The following is a 13,022-nucleotide window of genomic DNA, read 5'->3' as shown; positions in this document are numbered from 1 at the left end:
TGAAGCAGATTCTTAGCACATCCAGATTCCTACAGAAATTTGCTCTTTATATGAGTTCTCTGTCACCTCAAGTTAGGCAAGTATTCTAGGGCATTCTTTAAACAACCAGAACAGCTAGGAAATCTGGGCGAAATGGTCTAGGCACCTCATGCAACGGTGAGGAAACAAAGGCCCAAATGAGCCCAAAGTTCATTAGTGGTAGAGTTGGGAACAGGTATAGTTCCTTTCTAAGAAGCCCTGAAACTATAGTATAGGACCCTTTCCCCAATTTATAGACCCAACAAGTAAGCAATCTCCCCTAGGACTAGTGAAGACAGCAAAAATGCATACTAGTGAAAACTAACTTTGCAATTTTACTCTGGGACTAAAGGGACAAAACAGTTACTCCCACAAAAATGTTATTCCCATATGGATAGCAGTAAAAGATTCAACTGAGAGTTATCATTAAATTAGATAATTAATGGGCTTATTTAGTTGGAATTCAAGAAAATGTAAGTTAATATACAACTGTTAGTTTTTAGTGAATGATTCAAACAATGGCAAGTAAGGATATTAGAGCAGTCAAAGAAAATATGGGAAGGCTAAGAGAAAAGTACACTTACTCCTCACTAATCAACATGGTGAGGTTCCAAAGACCAGGTGGTTATGCAAAAATTGGTGCTAAGGGAAAATGGAGGATGAGTACATCTGATCATAAAATGGAGGGTGACTATATCTTTACATATTTGCCAAATTATATCATTATATAACTGCCAAATCACTGAGAATCATGGCCTCGCTAACCTTAACCCAGCTGACATAAAACTTTAACCATCCCAGGCCAGTGTTACTCTTGTTTCACATTTAAACATGTGTTACTGCCATGCATTCGTTGGTGCCTGTCATTAATGCACAAAACTGGAGGATCGTCTTTTACTCTTGTCATCAGGTATAGTTGTTTTTATTTTGGCCATTTAAGGTAGTTTAAATAAAGCTCCCCTTTTCTATAGCTGCAATTTATTTTAACTCATGTTTTATGTGATTAGTTTCTAATCCCTGTTAATGTCTATGAATTTCAGTTTTAGGATTAATAGCAGAAAATTCAGTTCAATCAATATTCCTACTGGAAGCATTTTATCAAAGCCAAAAGAGCATGATTTAAATTAACACTCAGCTCCAGGAAATAAAATAGAAATTTGTTCATTGCCTTTCCTGCTGTTATCTTGCCAAACAACTCACCTAGAGAACTTTTATTCAAAGAGTAACTGATTTAGAGTAACTGATTTAAAAGGTCTAGTCATTTTAGCATAGGGTTGTAAGCTTCTAGGGATGTTAAAGAGCCTTCTTCAAAGGAAAGATGCCCGTAGGGGAGCAGGGGGACACTTTTATTTGAGAGAGAGCAGAGTTCACCTTAGCCAATTTTCACTTCCAAAACACAGTTAGCCTCTCTGGTTCCCCAAAAGCCATTAATTTTAAGTCTAAAGCTGAATGTCTGGTGGAGCTGCATGCAGTGCATTAACACTTATTTTCATGCTCTGAATGCCATAATCCCTTTGGAATCGGGAAACATATTAGTCAACTGCAATGTATGAACCTTGTTTGAATCCTTACTTGAGCAAACTATGAAACAAGAATTATTTAAGACAATCAAGGAAATTTGAACACAGTTGGGATATTTGAGAATAGTAAGAAAGTACAGTAAAATCTGTAAATGCTGGAACCTGGAAAGGTAGATAACTGTCAGAGGAGGAAAACGCAATTGTTTTCTATGAATAGAAAGAGACAGATGATAAGATTGCACTCTGTCAGAGGCCCAAACTTGCAAGTCTCAGAAGAACAAGGCAGTCCTGTCCAGTTCCAGCGCTCACAGGTCACTGTGCTAGTTTTTCTGAGTGTGCTAACAACACATCTATTTACAATGTAAATGTCCTCAAAATAATTCATAGGACAGTGGGGGTGGTGGGGGTGGGTGGGAGTGTAGATAAGGGCAAGATAGGCTATAAATTGATCATTGTTGAAACAGATGGATTTCATTATATTACTCTAATTTTAGGCATGTTCAAAATTAACCAACAAAAAAGTTGTTCACACAGAAACAGATGAGTAAGATTTGAGGCAAAACTATCATAACCTACTTTAGATCTTGCTGACTATTTTTCTTCTTCCGAGGGGGTTTCTTCTTCTTCGGTTTATTTACGTTGGCATTATTCTGCTTGTTATTTACCCCAAAATGTCCTGCAGAGATGTCACTTTGCAATAAGTTGACCAACAATGGGCTTGTTAGCGTGACATCCTTATTGACCGGGAAGCCTGGATTCTGACCACAGGGCATCTGATTTCCATTGGGTGCTCCACTGAAAGGTGCATTGAAAGGCATTCCATGGCCTGAGAAATGGTTTCCCGAGGCACTGTTTCCCTGCATGGCCTGTACATGGGGGGGGACCATGTTGCTTTGTTGCATGCTAACGTCAGGTATCATCTGAGACAAGCTGACGTCATTATTTGCTGTGGTTGCTGGATCACCATGCGGCTGGGCCATGTGTGGGCTGGGCCCTGGTGTCCGTAGGACCTGCCCCTGAATCCCCATAACCTGAGATGGGCTACTGTTCACAGGCCCTTGCTGGGGCAGCATTTGTCCTGACATCTGTCCCGTAAACTGCACCATGTTTCCTTGCATGTTTGGAGTTGGTCCCCTCATTATCTGTGCTGGTCCCGGCATGACATTAGATTGGTTCTGAGTGTTAAACTGCTGCTTATTCCCCTGCATCTGATTGGTCATGATCTGCTCTATCATTGGGTTCTGTTGTAGCAAAACCTGCCCCTGTGGCCCCATGATCTGGTTATGTGGCGCCATCATTTGTGGGCTCTGCTGGGGAAGCATCTGCTTAGGTGGGGTCATCCTTTGTGGCGAGGGCCCAAGATTTTGGCTCTGAGGGTTCACCATCATCTGTCCCTGTGGCATAAGCTGGGCCCTCGAGATGATCATAGGATTCTGAGGGTTCAAAGTTCCTTGTGGCTGGACCATCTGGCCCTGGGAGGGCACAATCTGCTGGTGCATGCCCATCAGCTGAGATGGTGGGCCCTGTTGGGGCTGGCCTTGCATGCTGCCCAGGTTCACCTGAGGAACCCCAGAACTACCAGCCTGCTGGTTGTTCATGTTGCCATGAATTCCCATGAGGCTGGGTTGAATCATATTTGGTGGCCCGTGGGACACCTGCATCTGGTTTTGAGGAGGACCGGATCCTTGACCACCTTAAAACAAACAAACAACAAACAGTTTCAGAAAGAAATATTATTTTCTTATTTGGTGTGTTATTAAGATACTCAAATTACCTTGATTAGAAAGATACCCACCACACAAATAAAGCTGCAGTGTTTAACATACTTTCTATGGATTTCTTAATTGGCTTTGTGACTATTATCTAATTGCTCATATTCTCAAGGACCATGCAATAAGAATGGGAAAGTTTCTTTATTCCTATTTGGTAAATTAAAGATATTTTCACAGCAATAAAGTGTACTGTCTTTTAGATTTACAAAAGGGAAACATAGCATCTTATTGTTTTAAAATGACTTGTGACTATCTCACAATAAAGAAAATTAATTAAAAATACCAAAGGTGACTGGTTCATAGCAACCTGACAGGACATAGTATAATTGCTTCCTAGGGTTTCCAGTCTTTGCTTGGGGCACTGCCTCAACTTACTCCTGAGGAGGTGCTGGTGGATGCAAACTGGTGGTCTTGTAGTTATCAGCAGCCCCCTACACCATGTATGTAGGAGTCGATGGCAGCTGAGTGATACAGCTGAGAGATGGATTAAGTAGTGAACTAAGCTTTGCTTAGTTGCGCCAAGGAAACAAAAAAATGTGATGTTCCTTCTTAGGAAACCCATGACAATGAAGAGGACCCATTTAAACTCTTCTTTGGAAAACTAATGATTCTCAAAGGTTATGTGTAAAATATCTGGATGATGCACTTTAATGAAAGGAATATCTAATGCTTCCTAAGGATAGATCTCTGCCACGGATGTAGTAAAAATTACTCAATCTTGATCAGGAAGCTGAGCTTTTGGTAGGAGTCAGCTGAGACAACTCATCCAGAAGCTTACAGACAAGAGGATTACCACTAAGAAATGCTAAACTTCGGTCACCCTCTCTTGTGGCAGTCTCTGGTGAGTCACACGGGACATGCTTATTCTTCTCAGTTATTTTAAGTTAAACAAAGGACACTGCCTGCTGCCTAGCTGTGGTGTTCACTTATTGTTCTATGGCTAGGTGCATTCTCTCTCCCTTTTACTGGATAACCTCTAGTTTATCTTTTTCACTTACAAATGGGGACTAGAAGTTACAATGAAGTTATGAGGTCATCTAGGTAGGCAAGGGATAAATGGTTCCTTGTACACACTGTACAAACTTTTCTATATCCCCAAGGAATGTTTTAAAAACAAATCTTATAAATTATTAAACTTGAACTTCATGACAACTATTTAAAAGTACTTATCTCAGTGCATATTCATTCAATTCATTTATGCATTTATTGGATAACCAATATACTCAAGACATTCTTTGATGCTAAATTAATAGCAATAAACATATAGACTAAATCTCCTGCTCCCTTGAAGGTTACAGCCTATTCAGCAAGAGCTACAATAAACATAACACTTTTTTAGGAAGAGGTAAAAGCTAAGAAGAGAAATAAAATAGGGCAAGAGTACAGAAAATGACAAAGATCAAAGCTACTTTCGATAGGATAAATGAGGGAAGTCAAAACATGTGCATATGAAACGTACTGTGTAAAATACAAATTAGCTGTGCTAAGATGGAGAAATGATGAATGATTTTATCACTGTTCTGAAATAGCCAACAAAAACAAAACAAAACAAAACAAAAAACATGGATTCATATAACACAGGAAGTTAGTGTTTGCACTTATAGATAAGGAATGGTAAGTAGCTTCCCCTACCCTTCTTTAAACTATGTCCTTCAAGAGACAGTTTGATAAAACAAAAATTTTAAGTCTTTTCTTAATTCTTAGTCATAAACAAAGTGTGAACCACATAAGTACATTAGCTTCAAGTAGAGTTTGTGAGTTCAAAAATTACTTGAACAAATTCAATCCAAATTGAGAGGAGAAAGAGCACAAGGCACCTAAGCAACCAGAAACAAAGCTTGGGCTTATTAAAGGTTATACTCACTCAAAAAAACTCACTGCACTGGAGTCAAGGCTGACTCATAGCGACCTTCTGTGGGTTTCCAGACTGTAACTATTTGCAGGAGTAAAAGTCCAGTCTTTCAACTGAGGAGCTGCTGGTGATTATGAGTTGCTGACCATGCAGACTGCAGCCCAATGCATAACCACTATACCATCAGGCTCCATTACTATAGGTTAATGCTTTACATACAGCTTTTAGCTATTCTGCTCCATCCTATCCCCATTCCAACATTTCTTCTATGTAGTACACTGCCGGTATGATATTCAATTTGAATAAGGCTATCAAGTGTTGCATATTTTTAAAGTTGTATCTGTACAAAAATGCCCAGTGCCTCCATGCTTTCCTGTTCTAGAAGTGTTTTTGCCTACTGCCTGAGGAAGTTCTAACTCAAAGGTTAGAAAACAATGACCTGTGGGTCAAATTAAGCCCAATGCCTTTTTATTTAAAAAGTGTTTGGAACCCTGCATGCTCATTTGTTTAAGAATGTTCTATTGCTGCTTTTGCACTAAAACAGCAGGGCTGAGGAGTTGCAAGAGTCTGTGTAACCAGTGAACTCTAAAATATTTACTAACTGGTCCTTTACAAAGCAAGCGACCATAGCGGACTGGTTAAAGCGCTTGGCTGTTAACCAAAGGTAAGCAGTCGGAGGAATCCATCAGCTCCTCCATGGGAGAATGAGGTGGCAAAGAAGGAGTTTGGTTTTGGCCCTTTAAAAAAATTGCGGTTCCTTGTTTTCACTTGCTTCACCCCCTTCTTTTAGTTGTGTTCAGATTTCCGAGACATTTTACCAACTTTCAATATATCACTTACTGACCTGGAAAAATATTTATAGGTTTGAAGCTAAGATGAGGGCCTAGAACTGAACCTTATACTCCCCTGCAGCCGATCAGGGTATCTATCTACCACACAATACTTATAAAGGCTGGTTGAACAAATGGCAGTAGACAAACCTGCATGCTGGACATTTTGATTTGTTTGCAGCTGAGGGGCTCCTGAATTTCCAGGGGTGGTTGCTGTGGTCGAAGGCACCTGACCTTGCATAAAGTTCGGATTGGCCTGTCCTGCTGAGAAGCCAGGTGGGAGGCGTTTAGGCATTCCTTAATAGAAAACAATGAGTAAGGCAGTTACCTAGCAAATTTACACTCTTGCTTAGATGTGGAATGAATAAGGAAGGATGAGCTGCATGAAGTCTCCACTGGCTTAGCTCTCTGTCACACTGGTAGGATCTTTAATAATAAGGTTGGGAAAGATGGTTAAAAAAATCAACACAATCTCTTACATGAGCATTGTCAAAATGAAAAAGAAACACTGAAAAATTTACTCAGAACATGCCAAGGAAAAGATGGCAATCTGCTCCCTAAATGTGATCTGAGGCCATGCCACAGCAAGGTTTAAGGGCTCACTTTTCTCTGTAATACAATGGACCCCAAAACTTCTCATACTTTAACACAGCCACCAAAAGAACTTACTAAATTCTCTCATAGTCAACTAGCTAAACAAAGAGCTGGGTCCTGTTATTAAGGGTAGATACATGGTTTTTCTTTGGAAGGAAATGGAAGACAATATCTTCTACAGAGTCCTGCCCCTTTCCCCCCAATATTGTGCTTGTCTCTTTGGAATAGCTAGGAGATGAGAAACAATTCATAGGAGCTTCAAGGTGAGGCTATACTGAATTTATCATTATGCCTTACCCTCCTAAGGTTGTCTGGGATTCTGACAGCTATGGTACCAAAAACCATGCTCTAAAGAAATCTTATAATGTATTACTGCCTTTTAGAGGAAGGCCTAATTTTAGAAAACCAATTCGCCATCAGGAGAATCTCAGACCCACTCACTGCCTGTAACACAGGCCTTGATGTGGCCAGATCACCTAGGTGAGCACATCATCTGCTCTGTGAAAGCATCAAGACCTTAAGCTCACATAAAACTTTCTTCTATTAGTCCATTCCTTTACAATTCTTTAAGGGCTCAATTTTCAATGCCCTGAAAAACACATTTTATAGACAAATATGCAATTTGTCTTTAGCAGCGACAGGTCCCCATTTGCATGCTTCCATTGTAATTAAGTCAGTAATCACATTTGCAGGAAGGACGACCCAGCTTCCACTGAGCCAGGGCGAGATGCCAAGAACAGTGCAGTTTGGAGCTGAAACAGACTTGTTTTTGCTAAAAAACATGTTAGGATTCAAATATTAGCACCTGCATGTCAGCAAAATTAATTACAAGAGAGTGAAAGACTGATGAGCAACTTAATTTCACCAGAGACCATGGGAACATGCCTTTGCTATGTTGCAATAGAGATGCAAGGGGTATTTCTGGGTAGGCAATGGGTGTCTTTTGGTGGGGGTATGCTTATCAGATGACAATATTACTGAGACTCTATATTCTCTACTGAAAAGCTCCAAGCACATTCATGTGCACTAGATCAATGATTAATAAGAATAAATAATAAATATGGAGATGGATAAGTTTTACTGTAATCGTTTTACCTCTCACACATTAAGCTCCATTGCTTTTTCTTCATACAAGAGGCACCTTACAAAATAAATAAATAAATCTCCTTTAGGTATAACTGGTGGAATTCCCTCTCTAAGGAGCAGGCATCGGCATTATAAAATTATATATATCAAGATTTCTGAACTTACTCCCCTTTAATACTTTAACAAAATCTAACAAATACCATGCGTATTACTTTGTTAGCTAGGATAATAAAAATTGGTAACTAGAAGGGTCTTTTTTTTTGCAAGAAGACCCTGTGCTTATCTTTTCATTTTTCCTCTATTGCATAATCTTACTTTTTTCAACAACTGACCAGTTTAAGTTGTTAATAAATGCATGTTTCTTACATACATTCAAAGTCCATAGTTTAAGATCAAGCAGAAATATTTTAGAAAACAAAAAGACATCTCTATATTAAATTTTACCTGCCTTTTAATCCAGAGGGCTAGCTTAAATTTTATCAATAAGATGCTATATAATGCATCAAGTTAACTGTTATATTCAGTATCACCAGCATATCCACAAAACCACTTGATTACATCCTTCTTTCACTCCCCTCCATTAACTCAAAAGCTTGAAATTCTGCTAAGCTCGTATATATCCAGCAAATTTACCAACGCAACTAGCTTCAGTGTTCCTCACCTCCTAGGCCTGGATGTAAACTTTGGGGTCCCTGGTTTGGTGGTTGCTGCTGCATCACCATGAAGTTAGGTGGCACGTTTCCCTGTTGAACCATAGGATTCCGACTTGGAGAACTGACAGGCTGCTGAAATCCCTGGGGAAGTGGGTTGTTTTGAGGTGGCCTTGGTCCCATCTGCTGCTGAGTTTGGTTAACCGTTGGGGAAGATGCAGGAGATGCCTGCTGAAAGGAGGAGGGTGAGGAAGCAGGAGACTTATTGGTGAGGTGGGGCTGCTGCAGGGGAGTCGGGACCCTGGAGGGCCCTCCCTGCAAGCTCTTCATTTGAGGAGCTGTGAATTGGCCTGGGGTGCTCATCTGAGGAAAGTTTGTATGGGCTTGTGAGGCTTGTTGGCTGCCAAAGGGATATGGAGGGGGAGGATGGGAAGGTGTCTGTAACGTGGCTAAGGATGGTCTGGCCTGCAGCTGCTGTTGCATTGGGCCAGGCAGAGGAGCCTTCTTCCATCCTTGGTTTGCAGTCATTGTTCCTAGAGAACCCTGGGCTGGAGGAGGCTGAAGGGCTCCAGAAGGCAGCTGGTTCCAGCCTGGAGGAACAGGCACCTGAGTTGGGGCAGTAAATGGGGGTCGAATTCCCTGTGGCTGCTGCTGCTGATGTTGCTGTGGCGGTCTTGCCTGCAACTGTTGCTGCTGCTGCGGCTGCTGCTGTTGTTGCTGCTGCTGTTGCTGCTGCTGCAGTTGAGGAAAATTAGCAGGGTTCATCTGTCTGTTTACAGGAACAGACTGCATTGGGTGGTGTGGAGGAGCTAAGGATCCTGAGGGATGACTTTGTTGTTGTACATGCAGGCCGGAGAGGAGTGGATCCATTGCATCTGTATTGTAACAACAGTCAACAAAAGCAAGAATTAACTTACTACAACCTAGAACCTAGAGCAACGGTCTTCAAAATTCTGCATATACAGAATAAAACCTGATATTTGTTGTTAGGTGCTGTTCAGTCAATTCCAACTCTTAGCAATCCCACGTGACTGCCCCATAGGATTTTCTAAGCTATCATCTTTATGGGAGCAGACTGCTAGGTCTTACTCCCATGGAACCACCTGATGAGACTGAGCAGTCAATTTTTGGATGACTCACCCAGTGCTTCACTGTTGTACCACCCGCTAAAGAACAAACCAAACCAAACCAAACCAAACCCTATTGTCACCAAGCTGATTCCAAGTGACTTTAGCCCTAGGCTACCAACATTTTCTGGTACCATCCAATTAGCATGAGCCTCTCCGATGTGCACAGCAATGTGCCAAGATGATGGAAAGATGAATCCTGGCTTTTAAGGGCTTATGGTTCAAAAGCGGCCATAAAAACCAAACAAAATAAATGCATAATTAAAAAAAAATTTAGAGAGTGGTATTTTCCAACGCATATTCTGAGAAACCATGCCAATTTGTGTGTTAAGAAAAACAAAAATAGTCCAATTAAAAAAAAGTTCTAAAATTGATTGTGGTAAGGATTGTACAACTCTTGATATGACTGAACTATTGAATTGGGTGATAGGTGGATGAAGTATAAATAAAACTGTTAAAAAAAATTAAGCAGTACACATGGAGCCATGAAAAAAATATATACAAGCAATATTATTTCAGTACTTCCAATACATTAATCTAGAATCTCCAAAAGGTGTGCGGAGAGCACTGCATTTCCCAAACGTACTTGACGATGGCGTTCTTTGTTATGGAGTATTTCCCAGGATAAATATGGTAAGATACACACTTTGGGGCATGTTGGGAACAGATTGGAGTAATTCTGAGAAGGGTATGATGACTCTTAGCTTGAAGAAATCAGGGTAGATTTGGTAAGGGTGGCGTTTAAGTAAGGTAGTTAGGAATTCAGCAACAGAAACAGCTAGGTTTTGTAATGATCCATGTAAGGAGCTCCAACCTCTTCAATCCTCAAAGACTGGCGGTCATTACCTGATTGAGAAGCAGGGCGAGGAGTCCTGGGCTGCAGCTCTGGATTGGGACCTGGTGCCATCATGGAAGATGACACATTTCCACCTTGGGGTATCATAAGAGTAGCAGGGTTGGTCATCCTTATTAGTCCTATAGGGGGAAAAAACACCTAGAATAGAGTACTGGACTTAGCACAATTTTTATTTTTAGTGAAATATTTCAATATGTAAAGTACGGAAATTTTTTTACACTCAACATAATTTTGTTTAAACCTAAACATCTTGCCCTTATAGACCTTCCTCTTTCCCAATTCATCCAATCCTTTCCTCCGTATTTTATAATTGGGTTATTATCTATTTTACATATAAACCCCACAGCCATCTAGTCAATTCCAACTCATAGAGGCTCTATAAAGGGGGAGAAGAACTGTACGTTAGGATTTGAAAGTGTAAATCTTTATAGGAGCAAAGCATACTCTTTCTCCCATGGAGTGACTGGTGGGCTTAAACCCACGACCTTGTGGTTAGCAGCCCAGTGCTTATATCACAGTGCCACCATTGGGCTAGTTACCACAAGTTCAGCAATTCAAACCCACGAGGAACTCCCTGGGTGAAAGATGAAGCTATCTCCCCCTGTAGAGATTTACATTATCAGAAACTCTATATAGGATCCCTCTGATAGAATATATAAGTAAATGGCATAGCATTTGGGGTAAAGTTTTAATCTTCATTTAAGTGGCATATGTACTCTTTTTCACTTTCTTCAGTTAATATTTATGAGAATCATCCATGGAAATACATGCATCTTGATTGCTCTAAGACATCCACTCTCCTGCTGATGAATCATTAAGGTTTCATCTTAACTTTTCACTTGTACAGTTTTGCAATGTCATGTATTCTTGTGGATATGTTACATTATCTTTAGACTATACTGATAGATGCAGACCAACCCTATGAGTAGAACTACCCCCATAGGATTTGCTAGGTTGTAAACTTAAAAAAATTTTTTTTAATTAAATACTTTTTATTGGGGGCTCTTACATCTCTTATCACAATCCACACAACCATCCGTCGTGTCAAGCACATTTGTACACATGCTGCCATCATCATTTTCATAGCATTTTCTTTCTGCTTGAGCCCTTGATATCAGCTCATTTTTTCCCTACCATCCCACCCCACCCTCCCTAATGAACTCTTGTTAAGTTATAGATTATTTTTTCATATCTTAATTCTTCCTCTGTCACCCTTCACCCACTTTTCCATTGTTTGTCCCCCTGGGAGGGAGTTGCATTCAATCCTTGTGATTGATTCCCTGTCTCCTCCCACTTTCCCCTAATCCTCCTGATATCTCTATTCTCAATTGTTGTTCCTGAGGGCTTTATCTATCCTGAATTCCGTGTTTTGGGCTCTTATCTTTAGCAGTGTGCATGTTCTGGTCTAATACGATTTGTAAGGTAGAATTGAGGTCATGATAGTCGGGGGAAGGAAGCATTAAGGAACTAGAGGAAAGTTGTGTGTTTCATCGGTGCTATACTACACCCTGACTGGCTCCTCTCTTCCTTGTGACCCTTCTGTAAGGGGATGTCCAATTGTCTAGGGGTGGGCTTTGGGTCTCTACTTCGCGCTCCCCTTTATGTACATTGATATGATTTTTTGTTCTGGGTCTTTGATGCCTGATACCTGATCCCATCTACACCTCAGGATCACACAGGCTGGTGTGCTTCTTCCATGTGGGCTTTGTTGCTTCTGAGCTAGATGGCTGCTTGTTTACCTTCAAGCCTTTAAGACCCCAAACGCTATGCTTTTTGATTAGCCATATGGTACGCTGTAAACTTCATGGAAGCAGATCACTAGCTTTTTCTCCTACAAAGCCACTGGGTCGGTTTGAACCACCAACCTTTGCTTTAGTACTATTTTAACGGTTGAGCTATCAGGGCTCCTTCCAAAAGTAAATACCAATTTATACTCTACCTAGCAGTTTGAGAATTACTCTTGCATCATAGCTTTCTAATTCTGGATACTGTTATGCTTTTAAATATTTGGCTTCTATGGTCCTAAATGAAACTAGCCTATAATAATCTTCCTGTCCTTTGATTTTTTAACATCAAAATGAACATGGATAACAAATTAATTACAAAGCATCTTTCTTCTTTTTCTATGCCCTGAAAGAATATATGTATAGGTTCTTTAAATGTTCAGTAAAACTCACCTGTGAAATCCTGTGGACCTGTGAGTTCTATTACTCAGCTGAGAAGTCAAAAAACGACACTAACAGCCATGGAGTGGATTTCGACCCCAAGGTACCCTAGAGGGAAGGGTACAGCTGCTTGCCCCGTGGGTTTCTGTGACTAAATCTAACGGGAATAGAAAGCCTCATCTTTCTCCCAAAGAGTGACATTGTGTTTACAGCCCAAAATATAACCACTACACCACTAGGGCTCCACCAACTGATTGATGAGGAACATAATTTTAATTACATAAATTTCCTATTTGTTACAAAGTTTTCATTTTTTCATGTAAGTCAGTTTATAAATTACTAAATTATATCTTCTAGAAAATTGTTAATTTTTCCCTAGTTTGAAAATTCAACATTCACAGTATACCCTTTCCTCCATTCTACTTTTAGTGAAATATAATTCACATATCAAAAAGCCATCCTTTCCCACGAGGTGTAGAAGGGACCAGTTATCAGACATCAGAGAACTAAAAATCATATCAGTGGGTGCCCACCTTCCTGATACAATCACTG

The 13,022-nt window shown here is 40.3% G+C and overlaps 1 protein-coding gene across 6 annotated transcripts in view; it reads right to left on the bottom strand.

Annotated features, from left to right (window-relative positions):
- NCOA6 (nuclear receptor coactivator 6) overlaps positions 1 to 13,022 on the bottom strand; it is a 75,535-nt gene that overhangs the window by 32,483 nt on the left and 30,030 nt on the right. For 4 of the 6 annotated variants that reach the window (XM_045295462.1, XM_045295466.1, XM_045295465.1 and 1 more), the window contains exons 4-7: positions 10,296 to 10,424; positions 8,334 to 9,197; positions 6,143 to 6,289; positions 2,115 to 3,231 (exon numbers count right to left, since the gene is read on the bottom strand). In XM_045295462.1, coding sequence (XP_045151397.1) covers positions 2,115 to 3,231; positions 6,143 to 6,289; positions 8,334 to 9,197; positions 10,296 to 10,424 — 2,257 coding nt within the window. The remainder of the gene's footprint in view (positions 1 to 2,114; positions 3,232 to 6,142; positions 6,290 to 8,333; positions 9,198 to 10,295; positions 10,425 to 13,022) is intronic. The other 2 variants (XM_045295463.1, XM_045295464.1) reach the window with 2 other exon arrangements.

This window comes from Echinops telfairi, unplaced genomic scaffold (genome assembly GCF_000313985.2).
Source record: "Echinops telfairi isolate 266 unplaced genomic scaffold, ASM31398v2 ScPeMD7_5592;HRSCAF=6446, whole genome shotgun sequence".
NCBI classification, from domain to species: domain Eukaryota; kingdom Metazoa; phylum Chordata; class Mammalia; order Afrosoricida; family Tenrecidae; genus Echinops; species Echinops telfairi.
The sequence above is the reverse complement of the archived record's forward strand: the minus strand, read 5'-3'. Positions and strand labels throughout refer to the sequence as shown.